Here is a 26,499-nt window from a genome sequence, read left to right on the forward strand (position 1 = left end):
GACAAAGCATATGCCAATGATTAACGGTCCTTCAGCTGATCAGCATAAAGCGTTTTCGAATGAATTGATGTTTTTAGCGGACGTATCATATGTTCCGCGCATCATGGCCAGTAATTTGGATGATGTGTACACAGTTTATTTTATAAACTGAATCATCTTTTTTGAGAAAGTAAACAAAAAAGGGAAAAAAATTGATTGGTCACAGTTGGTTGGATGTGAATGTGAGGTGAACTATATATGAGCAAGCTAACCTTTCCAACTTACCCTTAGCTTTGACCTCTCTGAGTTGTTAAGAGACTGACTAGCCAATGTTATTTATGAGTCCCTGGAAATGTATCCAGATAACAGAGCTTTAAAATGTTCATGAAGAAAAACAGTGGGACAGGTGAAAGGGACGGGAGATAAAGCTCAGCGAACGTTTCCGTATCACTTGCATCGAATTGATTTCGGCCTGTTTCCTGAAAGCCCCCTAAACCCGACACCTGTGTGTCTGTGTTGAGTTTAAATGCCATCAATCCAGTGTAATGGAACGCTTGTGAGGGTAATTACATCCCATTTGCTTTAATGAGGTCTGGATTACCTCGAGCGTACACACTGTTGAGGCTCCCTGATAGCTCTTACCTTTGACAAGGAGAACAACACCCTTTCCTAAGTGCTGCCTGTGGAGCATGTCAATACTTAAGTTAATGATATTCACCTCCTTCTAACAAATAGGCATGGATGGTTACAACACAAGCTGAAGTCTGTGTATAAACAGAATCATGCATCATTTTCTTCTGTCTTCTGCCACTATTTTAGCATATGAAGTAATTTCTGATTAACAAAAACAAACTATTATTTTTAAAAAATGCATGAAATATTAAAAGAGGTGAGCTGTAAATACAGTAATATGCAAAAGTCAAACAACCCCTGATCAAATTACATGTTTTTTGACTTTCTAAGTGCATGTAAGTTAATACATCCTCTACAGGCACTGAAACATTTTCTGCTGATTTTAATGCACTGTTTCTAAACTTCTGAAGTTCTAATGTTCTAAGTTTAACATATTGGAAAAAAAAAACGACATAAAGTATAAAATGTGCTATAACGTTTGCACAGAGAATATTTTATGCTTTATATTTCCGTGGATGTTTTAACTTATTTGCACTTAGAAAGTCAACAAAACGTTATTTGACCAGGCACAAGGAAACTTCTGCCTGTGGCTGTATGTACAGTATCGCAATACTGGGTTAGTTTTCACTCTCAATGTCTCCCAAGCCACATTCTGAGTTCAGACCAAAAGGTAAGTATTCCAAGACAAGTCTCAGGAATTATGTCACAAAACCTGAACAAACATTACAATAATATACTAGTTTAACATTTTATACAGGTCACTCAAATGTTGCAAACTTGAGAGGTCTGACTGATATTCGTTCATTTGCTTTAATTCTGTACTTCTGTTAGCCCTTATCATTTTTGGGATTCCATTCTAGGAATAAGCAGAACTTTGTTCACAAATTCAGATGTCACACAGAAGAATTGCCACTGAGTTGCATGACGGGCTTGGGGTGTCACTAAAACTTGCCATTAAACCAGTCTGTACATGCAAGCTCAAGCCCAGGTGAACAGGCGCCGTCACGGGCGTTTCAGTGCACACAGAACAAGGCAAGCAAGGATTACAGTAGTGCATGTAGGTTTAAAGGTGCTAAAGCTGTTCTACACATTAGAAGCAGTTCCCTGAAGCCCTCGGTCTTGTCCAACTGACATGGATCCATTTGCACTGGAGAATAAGTGGGCTACTATTCCTGCCCATCTCCAAACAAAACCATCATTGAATTTCTCCCTGTCTCACACAGACGCCACAAGCTCACTGATGTTCAGAGGAAATAAATGCTGCATTGTCTTTCAAAGGAATTTAGAAACCTCATACTTAATAGGGCCAGAAATAAAAAAAGAGCCTATGAAGCTAAAGGTTTTTCCTTTTATTCGCCACTTCATGAGAAAAAGAAAACATTTACTCGTAAATCAGCACCATCGTATACAACAGTATCACGTTAGTTGAATTCTTCAAGACTGATGTGGCCGAGAGGCTCAAAGAGAAACTGTTCATGTGATGCGATGCACTAACGTATGACTCAGTTTCTAGAGACACAAACGTGGTCTTCCACTTAGAACTTTTCGTAGAAACCAACTTGATGAAAAAGCCCTGGGAGTCCTAATATGGGAGGTAGAAGTTGCCGTTTTCTGCTAATCTGGGCTTTGGGGCTTCTCTAGCAATCATTTAAGGTCAGAGTTTGAGTTTAGGTGGCAGCAGACCAACATAAAAAGGCAATTTCTACCTACTGTCATGTGTGGAGGCCAAAGCTATTCAACACCAGTGATAAATAGAAAGCTGGTGACACTAGGGAGTGCTGTACTGGAAATCTCCCTGTCTCTCCAGAAACACAATCATACAAACTGAGAGGCAAAACACAGCCTAAAACAGACCAACCTTATTCTTCATTACAATTAAAGAGGCTTCTCAGTTGCCAATTATCAGGGTGATAATAAAATACCAGGTGGCAATGAGTTTTACGTCTGTGATTTAACAGGTAAAAATTACGGGTAATTAAGTCTCTGAATTAAAAAAGGAGATTTATTTTTTGTCAACCTAGGAAGGAGGATGCTGTGAAAGAAATGTATTCGCTAATTAAATTTAGAGCCTTAATTAAATTTAGAGTATTGCTTGTAGCTCATTCCATGAAGTCTTTTACATTACAATGCCTCTGAGACAGAAAATGATAGTCTTCAATGATTACAGTAAAAAATACATACATCAAAAAAATACATACATATGTGTGTGTATATATATGTATGTGTGTGTGTATGTATATATATATATATATAAATATATATATATATATATATATATATACACACACACACACACACACACACACACACATATATATATATATATATATATATATATATATATATATATATATATATATATATATATATATACACACACAAAGGTGAACAAATTAGCACATCATTAAATGCAGAAGTGAAACACAGTGTTGGACACCCATGTTACAAACACAGGAGACTAGTATCTCTGATGCTGGACACATCAACAGAAGTGCATGACCACATCTCAAGGCATACAATATAATTTGATTGGGGAGGGTGTTCCCACAGCAGTCTGTGTAGACCAGTGTATCCTACACGCAAAACATAAACTCAATGAAGAAAGTCTGTAGAACCTCTAGTCTTTTCTCAAGCACCCTTTTGTAATTCTCAAGGCCCTAATATACTGGTTAATAGATACCTTGGGTGGAGTCTCAGATCCCTAGTGCCTGGTAGGGCCCTTTGTAGAGGGCGTGCAGTTCACAGAACATGTATGGTCACTGTAGTTCTTTGGGCTCTATACATTGTAGGCATAGTCCGTCAGGTAGTCCTTCAGTCTGTTTGGCAGAGGGAGCTCCTGCACCTTTCGTGTGGTTTTATTGATGGCAATGCGGCATAAATGCTGAAGAGAGGGTATGGCTGTGTACACAGGGGTCGTCAAAAGCAGCTGCACTGTACCATTCGATGGGGCCATTGGAGCAGACCCGCCCTTACAGGAAGTCCGGGATAACTGAACATAATGCTCCACCAGATGGACCACGCTGTCAAACTGCTTGAGTTTGGGCTTGACCAGCACCACCGAGTCCAGCTTAAACTTGCCTTCTTTGTACTCAATGCGCAGGTTAGTGGGTCCAGCAGATGTCATAGCAGAAATGGTGAAGAGGTAGTCTCTTTGGGAGCTGTCCCGCACCAGGAATGTCCCCTCCGATGCATCCTGAAGGATCTCTTTGGCTTCATTGGCTGTCAGGCGGCCCCAGTACCAGCCTATCGCAGAGAAAATGAAACACGTTAGCTTTCATGTCATTCTACTGTTCTCAAACCTTTTGCCTTGAGGAGGCCAAAGTACTGTGTTTGTGGTGAGCTGAGGGCCAAAAAGATCAAACAAAATACAAATAAAGAAAACACTAATACATAAAAAATTGATTGTATTTTAGTACTCAATAAATAAAATAAAAGGAAAAAAAATGTAATCAGTTACAAACAATTAAAAAATATGTTTATTCACTCATGGAAGTTAGCTTCTGAAATAACTTTCTGGCAGGTCAAATCGAACATCCTGGCCTGCAGGCTCTACTTTGAGCAGCACTGCCTTCAATTCTAAGCTTTATTATTAAGTTATTGATCTTAAGACTTATTATTCAGTAACTACTATGAAGCTAATATGTAAATTATGAATTTTTGAGAGTAAGGAGTTAAAGCAATTATGTGGGTCCACACAAAGGGAGGAATCAAGAAGTTAAAACTATAGCATAGACAAAGTTGTTACAATTCAGTATTATTATATAGCAGTTTTTATTTAGCGAGAAAAGGCACTGTTGCACTGCATGGACTATATTTGCTTTAGCAGGCTCTCCAGATGTGTTATGTAAGGTTCTGCTTTACGGATAATAATGAGCACTGCATTCACAAATGTGGTACGGAGAGCACCTCACAGTACAGGCAGAAGGAAAACGTGCGTTTTCCTTCACACTAACCCATTAGACTCATTCATATTCCTCCACTGTATCTAACCCAAACAAACTGTACACACGCAGGAAGGAATTGAAAGCTTCTGAATGTAGAACTGCATATTTAAAAGCAACACAAATGTCCTATACAAATGTTTCTTATATTTGTTGTGCACTGTATAAAAAAAGTCCCCCTAAAAGTTATTTTAAAATCAATTCGGTATAAGCTCCAGAAACCAAAAAACATACTACATAAGTTTTGGGAAAAAAATACTCTTACTGAAAATCTGAGAGTGCTTTGTTTTGCATTGTTTGGTTGCAGCAAATTCATAAATGCAGACCACACAGCTATACATTATAGCTATACATAGCACACAGAGATACATTACTACTAAATCAAGCCACTTAAAATTAACAAATTAAGATCATGCACAACTAGAAACAATGTAATAAAACAGCCAATAAACTAAAGGAATTTTCGTCTAAAATTCTGCAGCATTTTCTTCTTTGCATATAATAAATCACAAATACTGATACACTGGATGTCCTGTGTATTTTTATATCATTTTTATTTGAAACATTATTCATCTGATTCCCCCCTTTGACCCAGCCAACAGTATGTAATATATAGTGTGTCCCAATGGGTTACTGAGCTCTACATAAAGGAATGAAAAAGCTCAAATTACATAATAATAATAACAATAATAATAACAATAATAATAATAATAACAATAACAACAAAGGAGGAAAATAAAGAAACAAGGTAAAAAGCTTGAATTAAAAAAAAAAAGTTAAATAACAAAAAGAACAGATAATAATAATAGTAGTAGTAGTAATAAAAGCAGCGGGAAGAAATGAACTTAAATAATAAGAAGAAATTGCCTAACTTTATTAAATTGTTTGAATTTTTAATAATGTTACGGCTATTATTGTAAATAATAAAAATAGGAAAAGTAAGGAAATGAAAAGCTACAAAAATAGTTGAATAGCAAACGCAGAAGCAGCTGCAGTGAGAGGAGTGGTAACGGTAGGAAAATGTACCGGTGTTTTTCAGGTCTCTCATGGCTGTGGCGATGGCACTCTGCTCTGTGTGCCCAGGTTCTGCTCTCCTCCTCTCCGACTCTGCTCTCCTCCTCTCCGACTCTGCTCTCCTCTCATCCGCGATGCTCTCCGTGTTCTCAGAGGAGTGGCAGGTCATTGGAGAAACCCAAAGCACATCCAGCTAAATCTGTCCTTCAAAGATGAGCCAGGCTGTCTACAATCCTCTGACACTGAGGATTATGAATGAGTGCGCTGACCTGAAAAAAAACATGAATAAAGTTGTAAAACCGCTGAAGAAAGAGATCAACCAGGAGAGCGGCGTGCAGGACTGCACTCAAAGACACAGACAGTGTCCGCTCTGTCTGTCTGAGCACACTGGAGGAGGCAGCGGCTCCTCTGTGTGTTATGAAGAACAGTAGGGCAGGATCTGCACAGCACAACACACAACACAGCACATCACAATACACAATACACGTCACAACACAGCACAACACACAACAGCACAACACAGCACACCACACAACAACACATCACAACACATCACAACACAATACACAACACAGCACACCACACAACAACACAGCACATCACAACACAATACACAACACAGCACACCACAGCACAACACAGCACACAACACAGCACAACACAATACACAACAGCACACCACACACACAAAAACACAACACAACACAATACACAACGCATCATAACACACACCACACAACACAGCACAACACAGCACACCTCACAAAAACACATCACAACACAGCACAACACACAACAGCACACCACACAACACAGCACAGCACAACACAATACACAAAAACACAACACCTTTACTGAGGCACATGTGGCACAGCAGGAACAATAAACCAGCGCCTCACAAACACAGCAGAGTTCTGCGTAAGACTGTGAACCTGCTGCCTCCACAAAACACACCATCAGCTGTAAACCTACAGCCACATGAAGGAGGGACAAATAACCGCGGATAACACAGATTTACCGTGTTACTGAGTAATAGATGCAGACTCGTCAAATTAATATGTCCTGACTTTCCATATATAATATATATATATATATATACGCATGAAAAGGAGGAGAACGTACAGACACTTACCTCCTTTATCTTGTCAGAAATAAACAAACAGCTCCAGCCACTAAAGATACTTTCGCTTTAGCGCTAAATCTGTCCATGTCAGACTCCTCGGCTCCTCCGGCTCCCTCAGCGCCCTGCTGCCGCCAGCGCACCTCGCAGTGTCACCGGGAGCCCCACATACTGACACAGGGGGGGTAAATCTGGGAGGGGGAGCAGATACACAGATAGCCTCTCGCCCCCTCTCCCCTGCTACTCCTCCGTTGTGTCTGGCACCGGTGTTTTTGCCTTGTTAACTGTCACACCGAGGGTAAACAAAGCGCCACCAGCCCGTGTTTCTGTCTCCTCCTCCTCCTCCTCCTCGGCCTTTACATCCCCTCCGTGTGTGTGTGTGTGTGAAGGCGCAGCCCGGCATGTGGCCACATTATAGCCCTTCTACAGGAGCACCCGGCCGGCTAGGAGCCAAAAAGCCCTCGGCTGATCCCGTCAGACCTCCAGCGGCTGTGTCCTCCTTGCGCGCGCGCGCGCGTGAGTGTGTGTGTGTGTGTGTGTGTGTGTGCGCGCGCGCGCGCGCCCGAGTGTAATCTCCGTTTAACCCAGACCGAGTCGAGCACAAAAGATCAGTTTCCCAGAACTTTCCAGGAACCGCCAGTCACGTGGGCGCGGGCGAGCGCGCCTTCTCAAGGTGGAGCCACGCAGTTAGTCTGCGCGCTCCACTCACAGGTTCACTCGGTCGATTCACATCCGGCGCCTTAAAAGAAAATCCACCTCATTTATCAACATTTCTGCGTGAGTGAAACGCCTGAAGACGCAAAGTCAGTCAGAGTGATTTCATGTAAATTGGCACGGCGCAGAGAAACGGCCCGAGCTGGCCGCAGCGGTGGTGACAGGAACCGGACGTCTGAAGAGTTAAACGCCTTTAAAAGCGCCCTCACTGAAAGCTGATACACCCGAGGATTACCGCGGTGGCCTAATGTGTGTGGCACTGTTTTGCATCAAGGTTTTGGTCTAAAATGCTTTTTCCAAAAGTGCTGTAAAGGCGGAGGGGTATATGCGGGGTGCTGTAAGGCAAAATAGTCCCTTTTTCAGATCTACCACCATTTAATCATCAACACGACATATTCAACTCAGAAGCACGTGTAGGTTCACCGGTGGTTTCAGATAGTAAATAATATGGCTCTATCTGTGTTGCAGACACTGCGACCCCTGGTTTTCATCACCACCACTCTGAATGACTCTGCCTACACCTCGACCGCTGAATTATGCAGATATTTTGAAAAATCGGCGGCATTGCCCTCTTAAGCTCGTCGTTGAATGTGAAGACTCAGTAAAATGTTCCTTTATCAGCATTACAATACAATTAACCACAGAAAAGGAACTAGTAATGAACTCTAATGGCTTAAATGTAACGTAGTGAATAGTAGATTACTTTCCCCACCTGTGTATTTGAGCAGAAGTAAAAGTGTTGTTATCTGAACTTACTCAGAAAAAGACACATCCATCTCAATGTTACTTGAGTAAGCTGAGAGAAAAGGGAGCTTAGAGGAGCAGATACAGTGGAATGGCAAACACCACACATCACAGAAAGTAAACAGTATGGGCTGTTTTTGTGACTTAGTCAACTGATATGTGACAAGGCACCACCTTAAACATCGTAAATGATTGCTAAAAATGTAAATGATTGCTCAGGTGCATCAAAACAATATCACATGCTTTATGGGGCGTAATTCAGGCTCATTTAGAGAAGACTGTACTGAGGCACTGTTATCACAAGATAAGACATTTGTGACAGGCTGTGGTTCATGGTTTAGCTTTGCTCTACGCTGGTTTATTCGTGGGGTATTACAGGGCTATAACACTGTCTAGAGTGAACTAATGTTTTTTTTTTAAGATTAGTTGAGCTTAATAAGAATACAAACTTTATTCCCTTATATTTATATTGATGCACTGATCATATTTCATGTCACTGGAGATATTTAGGTGTAAATTATGAAAGCTTTCTGAAAAAATGCTAATGAGGTCATTTAATGTCGTTTCAGCGAACAATATATTTTAAGCTAAGTGATACTTTTTTAATCCCACAAACGGGGAAATTACACCTCCGCGTTTAGCCCATCCGTGAAGTGAAACACCACATACACACTAGTGAATACACACACACTAGGGGGCAGTGAGCACACTTGCCCGGAGAGGTGGGCAGCCCTATCCACAGCAATTGGGGGTTAGGTGTCTTGCTCAAGGACACCTCAGTCATGGACTGTCGGCACCGGGGATCGAACCAGCGACCTTCCGGTCACAGGGCCAGTTCCCTAACCTCCACCCATGACTGCCCCCCATGCGAAAAATGAGCAGTGTCTGCTGTGCATTGCTCATCTTTGACTGTCTGTGTTCTTGTCCAATTTACCTTTAGATCTTTTATGCTGTTTTCAATACAATATTTTAGTAAGAAGGACTGCTCAAACTTCAGTACAGTGCAGTCTTATCCCCTGCCTTACTTCAGAAACGGATGCTCTGGTAGCTTCCTAGAATTGGTCATATGTTAAAACCACTCATTTACTCTTTGACAAAGAAGTGACCCCTGAGACAAGCTGCTAAACTCACATGTCAGCACCTTTACTGAGAACCCGAGCTAAGCCTGTGGAGTTGTGCTACAGCCACATCTCCTGGTCACAAAAGGCTCTGCAGATCAGACCAGGATCGCTCTGAAGCGCCTGTTCTCTCCATTTGCCTTGTTTCTTCTTTACCCTGACAGCGCTTTTCACCCTTGTGTGGTTTTCTGTGTGCAAAGATAATTCATTTTTGTATGGTCCATTTATCTGACCTCTTTTTACCTCGTAGACAGACCGAGTTTGTTACTGTGCCTTTAAGACTGATATATGCGAATGTCCTCCGTTCTGATTGGCTGTCCTCTGCTGTGACGCGCTCAAAGAGCAGTCCAGCCTGAAATGCTCTTCAACGTGAGTGGGCGGGGCTAACCTGCTATAGGCTGAACAGGCAGATGTTTGTAAATGTGCTGGTTTTCCTGTCATCCCAAAAATAGTGAACTCAAAACGAGCTGCTTCCATATGCGGAGCAAATGCAGCAAAAACTATATTTTTACAAATATAAATAAATATGAGACGTTTCAAAGACATTGTTTCATGACAAATGTGTTACAACTAGATATTAACAAACACTAAAGTACATTACACAAAAATGACTTTTATGAATTTTCTGAAAAATGAATTTTTAATGTGTTTGATAAATGCTCTTCGCATATCTTCACTGTCGGAACAAAACCTTCTCCAAAAAAAGTAAAAAGATTCAGTTGATTCAAATATGCGTTTCTTTTAGTCCTTGAGTATGGAGCCCCACTGGTGACATCCTGTATATATCAAAATAGTGTGTGGCCACGACTTAGTAAGGCATGGGAACGAGATAATTAAGTCGTGGCCACGACTTAGTAAGCCGTGATCGAAGTCATGGCTACAACTTAATCATCTCATTCCCACACCTTACTAAATCGTGGCCACGACTTAATCATCACATTCCCACGCGTTAATAAGGCATTATTTTTATTTATACAGGATGTCAGAAGCGGGGCTCCGTACTTTAGTCATGCAATTAGACACAGTGTAAATGAAAGCTGGCATTTTCAAACTACAGATTAAAAATTTAATTTTACAACTAATCTCTTCAGATGTCCCCAACACAACAAACAATGAACAAGTTTCTCTAGAACATACTACAAAAGACTGGTTACGTTTTAACAGTTAATCGTGCAGAAACGGCTTTGGTTCTGATAGTTTTACTTTCCATTTGAGAGTGAATTGTGTGTTGGAAACTTGTCTTATGTGCTACATGAAACTCCTCTATATGAAACTGGTTTGGTCTATAGAAATTGGTTTGTGTGTGTTAGGGGCCCTATCATACATTGATCGTGTTACTGAGGGCCACGCTCCTGTTGTGATGCCGCTCCGCTCCTGTTATTGTGATGCCACTCCATTCCTGTTGTTGTGATGCCACTCCAGTCCTGTTATTGTGATGCCACCTAATAAAACGGGAGTGAGAGTTCTAAAGTGAAGCCTGTGTGTGGAGTGGTCTGTTGTTGTCTCTCAGTCTTCATAAGGTTTAATACTGAACCTAGACGACAGAACATGGTGTCAGAAGTGGGATAGGAGTAAGTTCTCCAACGTCTCGTGTGATACCACGGGCGAAGTAAATAAAAACAAAACTGACAAAAGCAGGGTTACCCCTATAACCGCCACCCGATCCCCGCCAATTTGGGGAGGCATATACGAGCGGTTCAGCGTTACAGCGCGCGGCAATATGAGTCTGTCCCACCGCCGGATAAATTCACGTTCAAGGCTGAAGACTGGCCCAAGTGGATCAAACGCATCAGGTCTGGAAACGCAAGCGGACGAAAACCAGGTGAACGCACTCATCTACGCGATGGGAGAGGAGGCGGAGGATATTCTGACCTCTCTGCACCTGAGTCCCGCTGAAGCGAGCGATTTCAGCGAGGTCAAAAACAGGTTGGATGCTCGCTTTATAACTCGCAGGAACGTTATATTTGAAAGAGCCACGTTTAACCAAGGGCAACATGAGCTGGGTGAATCAGTTGATTGTTTTATTACTGCATGACGAAATGGTGAGAGACAGGCTAGTAGTTGGACTAAGAGACACAAAACAGTCAGAACATCTACAAATGGACCCTGAATTAACACTCGCCAAAGCCGTTACCAGAGCTCGAGTAAAAAGCAGCAAGAAGTGCTTAAGAAAAATTTCAAAGGCGACACACTGAACACGCAGCTCGACAGCATGCAGCTCAAGCAGCGAGGGGGTGTTAAACACACACCAGTCAAGCTACAGTCATCCCAATCAGGTATGAGGGCGGCACAGAAAAAGTATACCAAACCTTCACAGTGTAAAAGGTGTGGTGATATAAAAGGACACAGCATGCAGCAATGTCCAGCTAGAGAAGCGGTGTGTAACCACTGCAAAAAGAAGGGACATGATGCCAGAGCTTGTCGTGCCAGAATGTCCAGTCAGGTGAACATTGCATTACTTACTGAAATTGTAGAGGATGAGGTTGCATTCCTTGGCTCACTTATGGCTGATACAGACAAAGGTCCATGGATGAGAGAAATAAAAATGGATCACTACAATGTTGTGTGCAAAATAGATACAGGTGCAGATGTAACAGCGGTACCAGAGAGATTGTGCAGTCCGGACCAGCTTAGTAGACTGGTAAAGTCATCAAAAGTCCTCAAGGGTCCAGGAGGCACAGCACTTTCAGTAAAGGGAAAATTCACAGCCACGCTGCAGAAAGGACAAAAGAGCATAAAACAGGATGTCTATGTTGTGAAGGAACTGGCCACACCACGATTAGGCCATCCAGCTGTCACAGCACTGCAGTTAGTCGCTAGGTTGGAGGAAGTCAATCTAGATAACGAGGAAGCAGTAAAATCAGAATTTCCAAAGCTGTTTAGTGGTCTAGGAAAGAGTACAAAATCGTATTGAAGCCTGGTGCTAAACCCTTCTCTCTGTCCACCCCTAGACGCATTTCACTCCCTCTCATGCCTAGAGTTAAAGAAGAGCTAAATCGCAGGGAGCATTAAGGAGTCATCTCCAAAGTGGAACAGCCAACTGAATGGTGTGAACCTATGGTGGTTGTACCTAAGCAAACGGGCAAGATGAGAATTTGCACAGATCTCACAGAACTGAACAAAGCCCTCTTGAGGGGGAGACACCCACTTCCCTCAGTAGAACACACACTAGGACAGCTGGCTGGAGCCAGAGTGTTTTCAAAGCTGGATGCGAATTCAGGGTTCTGGCAGATCCCGCTTTCCAAAGAGTCCTCTCTACTTACCACGTTCATAACCCCATTTGGACGGTATTGCTATAACCGCTTGTGTTTCGGAATTTCCTCTGCTCCTGAGCAATTTCAGAAGAGTATGACACAACTCCTTGAGGGTCAAGAGGGTGTTCTGTGTCAGATGGATGATGTGCTCATCTGGGGAGCCACACAACAGCAGCATGATGAGAGGCTACGGGCAACACTGTCACGACTTCAGGAGGCTGGGCTTACGCTCAATGAAAAATGTGAGTTCTCCAAGAGCCAAATCAAGTTCCTGGGGCAAATTATTGAGGCGTCTGGGGTGAGGGCAGACCCGAAAAAAATTGAAGGCAGTGAAAGCCATGAGAGAACCTGAAAACATCAGTGAGGTGAGAGGACTGCTGGGGATGATAAATCATCTGGGGAAATTTCTACCTCATCTGGCCGAGAAGACCCGTCCACTCAGAGACCTGTTGAAGAAGTCAAACATGTGGGCATGGGGGTCCCAACAGCAGGAGGCCTTTGATAGAATCAAAGAGGAGCTAACAACGCCACCTGGACTGGCATTATATGACACCAATGCTGAAACGCTAGTCTCTGCAGATGCGTCGTCATATGGGCTAGGTGCTGTTCTCCTCCAAAAACAACCAGACACAGCATGGAAACCAATAGCTTATGCATCACGGGCTCTGACCACTACTGAGCAAATGTATGCCCAGATAGAGAAGGAGGCATTGGCGTCCACATGGGCCTGTGAGAGGTTTGAGGAATTTCTCCTAGGGAAAACCTTCCAGATAGAGACAGACCACTAACCATTGGTCCCACTGTTGGGCTCAAAGATGCTGGATGCTCTACCACCACGAATACAACGTCTCCGAATGAGACTGTTGAGGTTCTCATATACAATACCACATGTGGCTGGCAAGAATATTGCGACTGCTGATGTACTTTCTAGGGCCCCTGTAAGCTACACTGAAGATGAGCTACAGCAGGAAGAAATAGACCTGTATGTTGACACGGTCATGGCAAGCCTTCCAGCTACAGAGCCTAGGCTGCAAGAAATCAGGACATATTCAAGACAGTGACGCTACACTTTGTCAGCTTAAGAAACATTGTGTGGATGGTTGGCCTGACAGAAAATTCCAGTATCACTCCATGTAGATATACTAAACAAGCTGCATGAGGGACATTTAGGCCTAACAAAATGCAGAGAGAGCCAAACAATCAGTGTGGTGGCCTGGCCTTAGTAAAGAATTGCAACAGCTGATAGAGAACTGTGACACATGTGCTCGCGAGAGAACAAACTTGAAAGAACCGATGCTGCCTACATTGTTTCCAACACGACCGTGGTCCACAGTAGGAGCAGATATGTTCCAGTATAACAACCAGCACTACTTAATTGTTGTAGACTATTTTTCTAGATTCTTTGAAGATGTCAACAACAACTTCGGAAGCAACAATCCAGCACTTCAAATCAATCTTCGCCCGTCACGGAATCCCAGAGGTGGTGCGCTCGGACAACGGGCCACAGTTTTCACCTGAGTGCTTCGGACACTTCGCAAAGGACTGAGGCTTTGATCGTGTGACATCTAGTCCTCGCTTTCCAAAGAGCAACGGGGAGGCGGAGAGAACGGTAAGAACAATCAAAAATCTACTGAAAAAGTCAGCAGATCCATATCTCACTCTCATGGCCTACCGTACTGCCCCACTGGCCAACGCATACAGTCCCACTGAGCTTCTCATGGGCAGATAAGAACACCTGTTCCTGTCATCCCATCTCAACTCAAGCCAAGGTGTGTGGACATGGAAAAGCTGAAGAAAACAGAAAAGATATACAGACAAAAGCAGAAACACATCTGAGGAACACACCACATCAGAGACTGCACGGGCGCTTAACTCACCACATGGGCAGAGACGGACAGCAGCAGCTGATCCAAACACCAGTGCACCGATACCCAGTCAGAGTCCCTGGTTACTTGAAGGTCCCTGGTTACTTGAAGGACTTTGTTTGCACTTAGTGGAAGATAGATCAAAAGCTGAGTGAGCCTGGGGCAGAATAATCCCCACACTCAGCAGAAAGGATGGGCAGTCTACCCCACCCTTCTTTAGGAAAAGGGAAAAAAGAGGCGAATAACTTGTTTTCCTGTTTTAATTGTTAAATTGTTAAACAGCATCAATAACCGCTAATAGTAAACTAAAAAGAAAAGATCTGTACATGTTGTGGAAAAGTCTGTTTAGTAGAGTAATCCTAGAAGGATGAATGGAGCACTTTTATTTCAGAAAGGGGGATGTAGTATTAGGTTAATTGACCGGGGGGAACCTCATAAACGGGAGTCAGAGTTCTAAAGTGAAGCCTGTGTGTGGAGTGGTCTGTTGTTGTCTCTCAGTCTTCATAAGGTTTAAGACTGAACCTAGACGACAGAACAGTTATTATGCTGCTCCGCTCCTGTTGTTGTGATGCCGCTCCGGTCCTGTTGGCGGCGCTGGTGCGGTGTTCGCCTGTTGATCCGACGTCACCGGCGCGGTAAAAAATGAAAATGGCAAACGCGCGGGGTTTTGGTTTGACAGATGTTTAGTGTAGTTTAGCTCTTTGTTGTGTTTAAATTTAAGCGACTGATTTGTGCAGCTGCCCCTCAGTGACCCGCCGCCCCGTGTTTAGTCCTCCTGAGAGGTGAGTACCGCTGGCGGCTCAGTCTAACAGGCGGACAGACCGACCGACTGCGGTTTAGCTCGCTGCTGCTCCAGCCTTTACTCAGAGGAGCGCTTAGAGCCTTAATCCCGGAGTAGATTGAAGATATATTTGTAGATATATTTAACTATTAAATTGTATTTGTTCTGGCTATTTTGCATGTAAGGCTGTCACATCAACACAGCCCATAAATCCGTAAAGGGGAATTTCACCGCTGAGTTCTGCGTGTTTCAGGTGTTGAGATGTAAACAAAGTCATTCCGAGCGGTTTGGTGTGAAATGGTTCATTACAGAGAAACTTACTGGCACAGATTTCTTTACAGTGGTGGTGTTAGGAGCCAGGAGTCACCATGTCTACAACAAATGTACCTTTTTTATTTACTATTAAAAGCAACCAGCGAACCAGCACAGTTTTTATACGTCAAGTTGGTGAGGGTAAGAAAAATTAAAGTACTGTTCTTAATTAAGTACCTTATTCTGCTCTGCATGTGAACTATCACAAAACTATCGTGAAACATAGTCTTAACACCGCACTGTGTTCTTACCATTGCATTAATTAAGTTCTGTGAGTTAGCTTTTTTCAGAGGAATTAATCTCTTCAGATGTCTCGTTCCCTTCAATACCAATGTGATCAAGTTTCTTTAGGACAGTATTTCATCACAAAAGACTGTTTACGTCTTTTAGTTAAGTTATGGACAAATTTTGAAGAGGTGGTGGAATCCCCCTTAATGCCAGCTGATAGGTGTAGTATTGCGTATCATAGTTTTAAGGAATCGGAGGAGGGTAAGAACATCTTGGTTATAAGAAGTAAGGCATCTTTATTGGAACACCTGAATTCAGTGATTTGGATGGGTGACTGAATACTTTTCTCAATATAGTGTATATGTGTTTCTGGTATTCTGTTCACTTCCATGGCCACAGGTGTATAAAACCAAGGCCCTAGGCCTGCAGACTTCTTCTACAGACATTAGTGAAAGAAGGGGTCGCTCTCAGGAGCTCAGTGAATTCCAGCGTGGTACCGTGATTGGACGCCACCTGTGCAACAAGTCCAGCCGTGAAATTTCCTCACTACTAAATTATCACAGTCAACTGTCAGTGGGATTATAACAAAGTGGAAGCGATTGGGAACGACAGCAACTCAGCCACGAAGTGGTCGGCCACATAAAATGACAGAGCGGTCAGCGGATGCTGAGGCGCATGGTGCGCAGAGGTCACCAACTTTCTGCAGAGTCAATCACTACAGACCTCCAAACTTCATGTGGCCTTCAGATCAGCTCAAGAACAGCATAGAGGGCTTCATGGAATGGGTTTCCGTGGCCGTGCAGCTGCATCCAAGCCTTACATCACCAAGCACAATGCAAAGCGTGGAATGCAGTGGTGTAAAGCGCCGCCACTGGACTCTAGAGCAGTGGAGACGTGTTCTCTGGAGTAACCAATCACGCTTCTACATCTGGCAATCCGATGGACGAATCTGGGTTTGTGGGTTGCCAGGAGAACGGTATTTGTCTGACTGCATTGTGCCAAGTGGAAAGTTTGGTGGAGGGGGGATCATGGTATGGGGTTGTTTTTCAGGAGTTGGGCTCGGCCCCTTAGTTCCAGTGAAAGGAGCTCTTAAAGCTTCAGCACCAAGAGATTTTGGACAATTTCATGCTCCCAACTTTGTGGGAGCAGTTTGGGGACGGCCCATTCCTGTTCCAACATGACTGCACACCAGTGAGCAAAGCAGGTCCATAAAGACATGGATGAGCCAGTTTGGTGTGGAAGAACTTGACTGGCCTGCCCTCAACCCGACAGAACACCTTCGGGATGAATTAGAGCGGAGACTGTGAGCCAGGCCTTCTTGTCCAATATCAGAACTTACAAATGTGCTTCTGGAAGAACGGTCAAAAATTCCCATAAACATTTTCATAAATCTTGATGAAAGCCTTGCCAGCAAAGTTAAAGCTGTTATAGCTGCATAGGATGGGCCGACATTATATGGCATCATATCCAAACCGTATGGATTAGGAATGGGATCTCACTCAAGTTCATATGCGTGTAAAGGCAGATGAATACTTTTAGCTATATATATATATAGTGTATATGTTACACACACATTTACTTTATAAATATGTGTTTCTATTGTGTGTTTTACAGAACTCACAAATTTGGAAGCTATGAATTCTGCAGAGACGAGGTTTGCCCACCTGCTACAGCCCATCCGGGAACTTACTAAAAATTGGGATGTTGATCTGGCCACCCAGCTTGGAGAGTACCTGGAAGAGGTCAGTTAAGACAAACCAGTTTGTTGAACACCAATAGTGTACTAAATATACTTTCTGTGATTCAAGTGACGGCCCCAAACACATCCTCATTATTAATGGTATATTACAGTCTTATCCAGCATTGCTCCTGTGTTGTATTTTCAATTGTTACATTTTTTTCAAGGTTAAATTAAAACCCCATGTGAATTAACAGCAGCTTTACAAGTTACCATTTGTATCTTTGCTTTTTTTCCCCCAATATGGTAAATTATACATGTCATTATATCATTATACACGTATGTTTGTGTTGATCTTTTGTAGCTGGACCAAATGACCATTTCATTTGATGGAGGGAAGACAATGATGAATTTTGCTGAAGCCGCACTGTTAATTCAAGGCTCTACGTGCATCTATGGCAGAAAAGTGAGGACTTTTCCACATACAGATTATGATTGAGTCTCTTTTTTGTTACAACAATGGTTTTCTGCAGAGCTGCCTTCTTATAATTGAGACTTTTTCTGTTCCGTGACAGACCTGAACACATCTCATCAAAATAAATCTAATCTGTTTGTTTCTCTGTGTTTCTTTAAGGTGGAACTTCTACATAGTTTGGTTTTCCAGACTTTGGACTGCATCTCGAATAAAACCAGAAGGTAAATTGTCATGTTAGACCCAGATTCCATCATTCAGACATTCTAACCAGGCGCTTGTTGAACTGTTATACTGTAGTCTGATAATAAGGATGTTGCATTTCGCTGGTCCCCACAGACGTGACAAGCAAGGCTCTGAGGATGCAAATGGCATCACAGATGGCACGACTGCAAACAATGACCGAGATGATTATGAGGTATGCGAGTAGCTGACCGTTGAGAAGCCCCTTTACATAGTCATGTCATTCATTCTAAAATCTAGGGATCAAAAGGGTTTGAATTGTTGGGCTGTAAATCCAGTCCCTCCGTGTTCCTCGTTGTGCTTCTGTTTTGAAAATGACACATATGCATTTACTCTGCCCTTACACAGTTTGATGTGATGGAAGAAGAGCCCAGTACTCAAAATGTGGAAATGAAGAGCGATCCAGCTGAGGTAAGTGTTGTCCTAGTGAAAATATAAGTAAGGTTCAGTATTAACAGACCAGGAAAGCAAAACCGCAAACGTATATGTTCTTACCCAGGACTGACCTGGTGCTCCATGCATAGTATTGGGAACGGAGTGAGATTCACTGTATGGCCAAAAGTATGTGGACACTCCTCCTAATTGTTGAATTCAAGTGTTTGTCACATCCATTGCTAACAGGTGTATAAAGTCAGGCACACAGTCATGCAATTTCCTTAGACAGGTGTTGGAAGTAGAATGAGTCATACTGAAGAGCTCAGTCGCTTTAAACATGGCACTGTCATAGGATGTCACGTTTGTGAAATTCAGAAAGTCAGTTTGTGAAATTTCAGCCCTGTTATGTGATGCAGTCAACTGTGAGTGTAATTGTTGTGCAATTGAAGCATCTAGGCGCAACAGCTCAGCCACAAAGTGGTACACAACACAAGCTACACATTACACAAGTACACATTAGCATAGCTTGTAAAAATCACCCACCATCTATAGAGTACTATAGCGCTCCAAAAGACCTCTGCCAGAAACATCAGGACAAGAATTGGGTATTGGGGTCTTCATGAAGAGGTTTTCCATGGCCAAGCAGATGCACACAAGCCTAAGATGATTATGCAAAGCTGCCAGAATGCATTTTGCCAGCAGTAAAGGTTGTTGGAAGAGAAATAATGTTAAGGGGATGTTTTTCTGGGTTTGAGCCATTAATTCCGGTTAAGTTAATGCTGCAGCATTAAAAAACATTTTAGACAGTTGCATGCTTCCAACTTTGGCAAGCAGTTTGGGGAAGACCCTTTCTTGTTCAAATATGAAGGTGTGCTGTGATGAGTTTGGTGTGGAGGAACTCCAGTGGCCTGCACAGTGCCCTGACCCCACTGAGCGCCTTTGGGATGAGTTGGAATGTTGACTGCGAGACAGGCCTTCATGTCCAAAGTCAGTCTGTGACCTGGCACATTTTAATTGTCTGGTCCTCTGGTCCAGTGGAAAGTCTTCCCAGAAGAGTGGAAGCTGTTGTAGCCACAAAGGGGGAGCAACTCCGTATTAACACCCATGGTTTTGGAATGAGATGTCCAACAGTGTCATTTAGGTGTGCTGGTCAGGTGTCCATATACTTGTGGCCATATAGCGTATTTGTCCATGTACACACAGCCAGTGTAGGTGGTCTTATGGTGGCATATTTTAAAATTAGGCAGTGTCAGTGGGCAAATTATGACCGGAAATTGCCGACGCGTATTTGCTTGCAGTGTGTTTTATTTATTGAACATGTTCATGATTAACATTTAATTATAAACCGTTACATTTTGTTGAAATTCCCTTTCGCAATTGCAATTTTATTTGTTTTTGATTAGAGTTCTCACGATTATGATGGTGTGTGTCTGTTATTTATTCATTCATTTATTTGTTTATTTGTGGTGGTGTTTAGATTAACTTTTTCTATCATAAATCTTCTGTGTTACTTCAGCCAGTGAAGATTATCCGGCTGCCTCCTGAGTCTCTGATTCCTGTAGAGGCACTTGAAAAGCAAAGATACCCTCTCTTCAGGTAAGGAACACAAGCAGCTCAGGCATCCATTTGAGGACATTTAGAAGGCAATTCTGCAGGACATCTTCTACAGAGCAAGAATTCGAAGCAAACTTCTATAACAAAATAGAGATTTCTTGCCTTTCTACAGGGCAGATACTTTTAGCACGTAAAAGAACCGACAAGACAGAACTGAAAATGACATTTTAAAGGCATATGTGTAGATGTTTTGGCCTTGTTTGATAAGATGTTTATTTTTGTTCTAGTCTCAAGGGAGAGGTTCTTGGCAGCTGTAAGGATTTCCGGATCAATAACTTCACCATGGATGCTTTGGGGATAATTTGCTTGGGACGGAATTCCTCTTGCACTCACTTCCCAAGTGCGGCTTTAGGTAATGTGCTGGACTTCTTTTAGTAGTCCTGTAGATCGGAAGGCTTCCTTTCATTTCTAATGTTTTTTTGTATCCTGTTTTCTGTTAATCGTGTTACCTGTGTTTTGGTATCCAGAGGGTAGGGCAGAGGTGAGGGTTGCTGTTCCTAATGATAATTATGATGATAATGATGTTGATGATAATGGTGGTGGTGAGGAGCTCCCTCAGCTTGAAGAACATGTAATGGAGGTGGGGCCAGAGCCTGAGGAGCATGTTGAAAGACACCAGGTAGGAAGAAGTTCTGTTTTCTAAATTCTAATGCTGCCCATTTAATATGTATGTTTTAATCAAAGATGTGTAGGGTCTTTTTGATAGATTTACCAAACTTTTCTATTGCTAAAATGTGGCAAAACACCATTTATATTCAGTCTCGTTGATTTTTATTCATGTATTTATTTTTGTGATATCAAATAGCAGTAGTTGTTTTTAAAAAAAAAAAAAAAAAGTATGTGTTTATCTCCTCAGTCTTACAGTGTAAGCATGTATTGTGTGGGTCTTTTTTTAATCTCTCTAGGCCCCCAGTGAGAAAAGATTGCTAAGAGAGAGGCCTCAAGTGCAACCTGCCGCTGAGCAGCCCAAGCAGCAACCGGTAGGGAGTGGTGCAACTGCATAGCCTGCATAGAAATGGAATAAATAATTTTCACATTGCACTGACTGAAAGAAAAATGCAAAAGTGTAGATTTCATAGCTGTAAGGTTGTCGTGTCTTAAGAAAATTGCCAGTGAGGTGAAAGTCATGTGCAATATATCACTGAGTGGGTTATGCATGCTCTCGATCATCTGCATACATTAACTAGTCTTTAATGGAAACATGCATAATGTTATGTATTGTATACCGGTAACCTCATAAAATGGCAATGTTTTTACATTTTACAGGAGGCTGTAGATCCTTGGAAGTGGCTTGACCCATATGAAAATACCGGGGAAGATAAAACTCTGAAAACAGGTGAGTGCTCAGGATTGGCACCATCTATGGTTGCTTGCAACATTCCCCTCATAAGCATATACAGAGAAGACAGTGGGGCCTTTCTGGTGTTACTTTAAACATTGAATTCAGTTTTTCAGTTGATTAAACTGTATCTGACCTTTCCTGACTGCTCTTCAGGGAAGTGCTGCAATGTGCCTGCTGGCCTGGAGGAGTCAGGAAAGAGGAAGAGAAAAGGCCCCTCCAAACTGCAGGACTTCTGGGGCTGGTGCTCAAGTGTTTGTAAGTCCATGTGTGACTATTTTTAGTTATGCGTACAAATCAGATTTTTTTTTCCCCACACCTGATTAATATCTGATCTTCTTTCCACATGGTCTGTATTCATGGTAGGTATATCAGATTTGAACCAGGCTCACTTGCATTGACCTCAAGTTTCTGTGGAAGACAAATTCAAACAGGCACTGGGATCAATCAAATTTGAGCATTACCAGCTGTGTAAACATAGCATTAATGTGCCTGTAGGATGTTGGAAATTTAAAGCAGCATTTTATAGTTTTATAAATTCATCAACCCTATTCTTTTTTTTTTTTTTCTTTCTTTTTTCTTTCTGTAGACGAGAACACAGACCGCAAGCTGAAGAATGGGCCTTTGTATCCTGGTAATATTTAGAGACAAAGTAATATACACTGCTCAAAAAAATAAAGGGAACACTTAAACAACACAATATAACACCAAGTAAATCAAACTTCTGTGAAATCAAACTGTCCACTTAGGAAGCAACACTGACTGACAATCAATTTCACAGCTGTTGTGTAAATGGAACAGACAACAGGTGGAAATTATTGGCAATTAGCAAGACACACTCAGTAAAGGAGTGGTTCTGCAGGTGGGGACCACAGACCACTTCTCACTACCTTTCTGCTTTCTGGCTGATGTTCTGGTCACTTTTGAATATTGGTGGTGCTTTCACACTCGTGGTAGCATGAGACGGACTCTACAACCCACACAAGTGGCTCAGGTAGTGCAGCTCATCCAGGATGGCACATCAATGCTCCATTTCTTTGGAGGGCCGCACAGCCCTCCATGTGCTCGCCAGAGGTAGCCTGACTGCTATTAGGTACCGAGATGAGATCCTCAGACCCCTTGTGAGTCCATATGCTGGTGCGGTTGGCCCCGGGTTCCTCCTAATGCAGGACAATGCTAGACCTCATGTGGCTGGAGTGTGTCAGCAGTTCCTGCAAGATGAAGGCATTGAAGCTATGGACCGGCCCGCCCGTTCCCCAGACCTGAATCCGATTGAGCACATCTGGGACATCATGTCTCGCTCCATCCACCAACGTCACGTTGCACCACAGACTGTCCAGGAGTTGGCGGAAGCTTTAGTCCAGGTCTGGGAGGAGATCCCTCAGGAGACCATCCACCACCTCATCAGGAGCATGCCCAGGCGTTGTAGGGAGGTCATACAGGCACGTGGAGGCCACACACAATACTGAGCCTCATTTTGACTTGTTTTAAGAACATTACATCAAAGTTGGATCAGCCTGTCGTGTGTTTTTCCACTTTAATTTTGTGTGTGACTCCAAATCCAGGCCTCCACTGGTTAATACATTTGATTTCCATTGATGATTTTTGTGTGATTTTGTTGTCAGCACATTCAACTTTGTACAGAACAAAGTATTCAATGAGAATATTTCATTCATTCAGATCTAGGATGTTATTTGAGTGTTCCCTTTATTTTTTTGAGCAGTGTATTACTACTGTCTACAGAGTGAATGGAATGAACTAACAAGTACATTTTATTGTAGAATTCAATTACATCTATCTGAGCAAGATGAATCAGCGGCTGAAAACACGGAAGAGGATTCTGAGGAAAACAGTGAGTTTAGGTCATGATGACGCCATAAGTCTAGACCGCAGAATGCTATGCCATGTACTTTGAAGTTAATTAAATTAAACACTGTAGCAGTGGAAGAAGCTCAAATCAGAAAACACTCCTTCTGTCTACAGACACAGCAAAACAGTCAGAGATTTTAACTGAGCTTTTATTTGAAACACACCGTTTCAGTAAAGTCTAGTCAGTGTGAATAACACTCCTCTGAAATGTGTAGGTGTTGATTGTGTCTGTAACTCTCTGTCTTTGTTTTAGGGTGTGTATATATCTGATGAGCTCTTGAAAAGAACTTACTTGGAGCCAGAGAAGCAAGAGGATCAAGATGAGGTGGCTCGACATCCAGACATGGATGGTGAGGAAAAACAAGCATATACAGTACTGTGCAAATGTCAGAGATGGCCATTCATTTATTTAATTTCCATTTTTCAGAAAATATTTCTGAAGATAATCAAAAGGAAAGTTAAAGGGAAAAAGGTGTTTACAAAAAATGATTTCAGTGGGTGCAGAATTGTCAGCATCAGATAAACAGTGTTCAAAGCTTTCGTCTTTGAGCTCCACTCTTGCTTTAGGTCTGAAAAATCCAGTCTGTCTATCCCTCTACTGAAAAAAAGAACATTTTAAAGAAACCGCTGATAATCTTGGAAAAACTGAAAATCTCAAAGAGAATGGAAGCTGTAATAAAGTCGAAGGGTGGACTCACTAAATATTAAATAAAATGATATTACATTATTTAGTTCTTGAGGGCTCTGTGTTTTAATACAACTTTGTACTTAATAGCCGTTTTGACTGGAAATTAAATGAATGTTGATCTGATTTTGTACAGTATTATACACATACATGAACGCAAAAATATTTATTCCAAATAAAACCGATGTAGAACTTGGTACTTTCACACCAGATGTTCTTATAATAATATGTCTTACAAACAGGGGAGGACTACTCAGATAATGAAAACGAGAACTTGTGTGAAGATCATGGTCCCGGAAATGATATTGGTGAACAGGACCCGATTTTCACTGGTAATTATTTAATATATCACATACCATCACAACCATCACAACATTTTTTTAAGCGTTGATGCATGGTCTCTTCATTCTTCTCTCTTCATCTCAGACTCGCAGATGGGCCGGATCACTTATGAGGACCTGGTCAAAAAGAGTGTGGTAAGCTTAGCTTTGCGTAGCGTAGTTGAGAGACATGTGGAGGTCTTTTGTGATGAAGCAGAGCTGAACAGGCTTAAGTGATCCTGAAACTCTCATCTCTGGCTGTAGGAACTGTTCCTAGTGAATTCGCAGAAGTATGCTCAGGAGACTGCTTTGTCTCGCAGAGTAAAGGAATGGGAGGATGAGATCAACCCAAGGCTCTCAGCTCAGGTACTGACCACTGACTTCTCTCATCATAACACTGCAGTGGATGGTTTTGCTGTCGCGATTGTTCAGTAGGACAGTTTGTAAGCTCTGTCACTGTTCCTGTAAATGCACTAGCAGTCCATCATGTTTTATGTATCGTCATTGCCAACTTTCAATAGTGACCTAGTGTGTAACAAACTTTCCACTGTTTAAAGTTCAAAACTTAAAAGAATTGACAACTTCTAAGAACCTTTTTGATCAAGTGCTGAACAATCGTCCAAGTCTCCCTAAATTTTCTTTAACTTCTTATTATTTAGTTATTAATTACATGAATACTTATCCATTAACTACTCTAAAACCCTCTAAGACTAATACATTATGAGAGCGAGGAACTGATTTGTGGCTCAACACAGGTTTAACAGTGAAGTGTACAGCAATAAAAATGTGTGGTTGCGATAACTATTTATATACTCTTATCTGTGAATACATTCAGCTGATGAACCACTGGCATTCTTTGTTGTTCAGGAAGAGCATCCTCCTTTTGACATCCATGACTACGGGGACAGGATTGTCCATGCACTCGGTGCTCTTGGGGTGAAGCAGTCATTTGCATCCCTCGTCACAGGCATGGAGAACACAGAAGCCTGCAGATACATGCTGGCTTCTCTTCAGCTGGTAAGCATACATATCTGTAATGTTTGTGAAATGACATACTGTTTTCCAGTTTAAGTCTCCATGTTTAGAATGATCCTAACAAACCCCATCTGGACATTCTAGTGAATTAGTTAAGCCTTGCGATGTTGTTTGACCTTAGAATGAAATAGGAATTGGTTTTAGTCTGTTTTAGTCTTTTTTTTAGCAGAGAGGCAGTGAAGGAGTGCTGTTCAATTTTGATTATTTAGATTAAATAACCATTTGTTAATCTATAGAACCTGGTGGTGAGTCCCTGGCTTGATCGTTTGACCTATCATTTATTTTTCAATTGATTTTTTTTTTTCTTTTTTTATTATTATTATTATTATTTTTAAGCTAACCATGCAATTTCCACTAATCTGTATCATGTCTGAAATATGACAAACACACTTTATTTGTAGCAATCAAGGGTTAATCAGATTGTAAACATGGCACATATGTTTGCTTCAGGCCAATGACCACACAGTAGAGATTGACAAGAAAGCTGGGCTTGAGGAGAGCATTGATACCATGGAGCTGACGTTACTGAGCAAACAGAGGGCACATGAACGCCTCAAGACATACAACGCCACCTCAGACCGCGACCTCCCTTGATGTTTCACTGCTGCACAATGCACAAACCAAATGAAACCGGTTGTTCTTAGATGTACAGACAGACATTTATACAGTGCTGACAAAGTCTTTTGAATCAGACAAGTATATTTTAAAGTGCTTTTTTGGTCATCCAGTTATGTATACATTTAAACCTATAACTGGATTTAATAAACACAGTACTGGTCTAAAATCCACACTAGGTTTATTCTGATCTAATCTGCTCTGCTATATCATAACAGTCCTGGAAATCCTTTTTGCAACTGGTGTGGCAAGCTTATCACCAAGTGCTACCTGGGGGAAAAAGCAATGTTCCTATGGAGATCAGGTTGTCCTCATTATACTTGGCTGTGTGTAATATTTTTATGTACTACGACTGTCTTTCTTATATGTGTGTTTTCATGCATTTCATGCATCTTCCATCCTGTAATCAAAATCGGGCATCTTAGTGCAAAAATAAAGCATCAATTGTCATGATGTAATGATGTTATCACAACTAATAACCTCTATATAAGTTATAGAGACATAAAGAATTCATTTGAATGTCTGAGGAATAAAATTCCAACAAGTCAAGG

General features: G+C 42.0%; 2 protein-coding genes across 8 annotated transcripts; one reads left to right on the top strand and one right to left on the bottom strand.

Annotated features, from left to right (window-relative positions):
• Positions 1–2,971: 2,971 nt before the first annotated feature.
• socs2 (suppressor of cytokine signaling 2) lies at positions 2,972–11,967 on the bottom strand. Of its 3 annotated transcripts, none has more exons than XM_017706410.2 (3): positions 11,727–11,967; positions 5,580–5,836; positions 2,972–3,855 (listed from the first exon to the last, which is right to left on the bottom strand). In XM_017706410.2, exons 2-3 carry the CDS (start codon positions 5,734–5,736, stop codon positions 3,389–3,391), a joined length of 624 nt encoding a protein of 207 aa, XP_017561899.1. In that variant the 5' UTR covers positions 5,737–5,836; positions 11,727–11,967; the 3' UTR covers positions 2,972–3,388. The 3 variants fall into 3 exon arrangements, with proteins under 3 accessions (XP_017561899.1, XP_037398732.1, XP_017561897.1); XM_037542835.1 differs by lacking the exon at positions 11,727–11,967 and adding an exon at positions 8,158–8,723; XM_017706408.2 differs by lacking the exon at positions 11,727–11,967 and adding an exon at positions 6,700–8,126.
• ncaph2 (non-SMC condensin II complex, subunit H2) lies at positions 11,170–26,497 on the top strand. Of its 5 annotated transcripts, none has more exons than XM_017706406.2 (20): positions 11,170–11,189; positions 17,318–17,445; positions 17,746–17,847; positions 18,016–18,077; positions 18,193–18,271; positions 18,445–18,507; positions 19,988–20,067; positions 20,313–20,437; positions 20,553–20,704; positions 20,991–21,065; positions 21,352–21,421; positions 21,581–21,682; positions 22,014–22,058; positions 23,206–23,276; positions 23,547–23,643; positions 24,221–24,310; positions 24,405–24,454; positions 24,563–24,664; positions 25,166–25,315; positions 25,784–26,497. In XM_017706406.2, exons 2-20 carry the CDS (start codon positions 17,338–17,340, stop codon positions 25,925–25,927), a joined length of 1,767 nt encoding a protein of 588 aa, XP_017561895.1. In that variant the 5' UTR covers positions 11,170–11,189; positions 17,318–17,337; the 3' UTR covers positions 25,928–26,497. The 5 variants fall into 5 exon arrangements, with proteins under 5 accessions (XP_017561895.1, XP_017561893.1, XP_017561892.1 ...); XM_017706404.2 differs by lacking the exon at positions 11,170–11,189 and adding an exon at positions 11,273–11,539; XM_017706403.2 differs by lacking the exon at positions 11,170–11,189 and adding an exon at positions 14,876–15,017.
• The last annotated feature ends 2 nt before the right edge of the window (positions 26,498–26,499 follow it).

Source organism: Pygocentrus nattereri, chromosome 11, assembly GCF_015220715.1.
Source record: "Pygocentrus nattereri isolate fPygNat1 chromosome 11, fPygNat1.pri, whole genome shotgun sequence".
Lineage (NCBI taxonomy): Eukaryota > Metazoa > Chordata > Actinopteri > Characiformes > Serrasalmidae > Pygocentrus > Pygocentrus nattereri.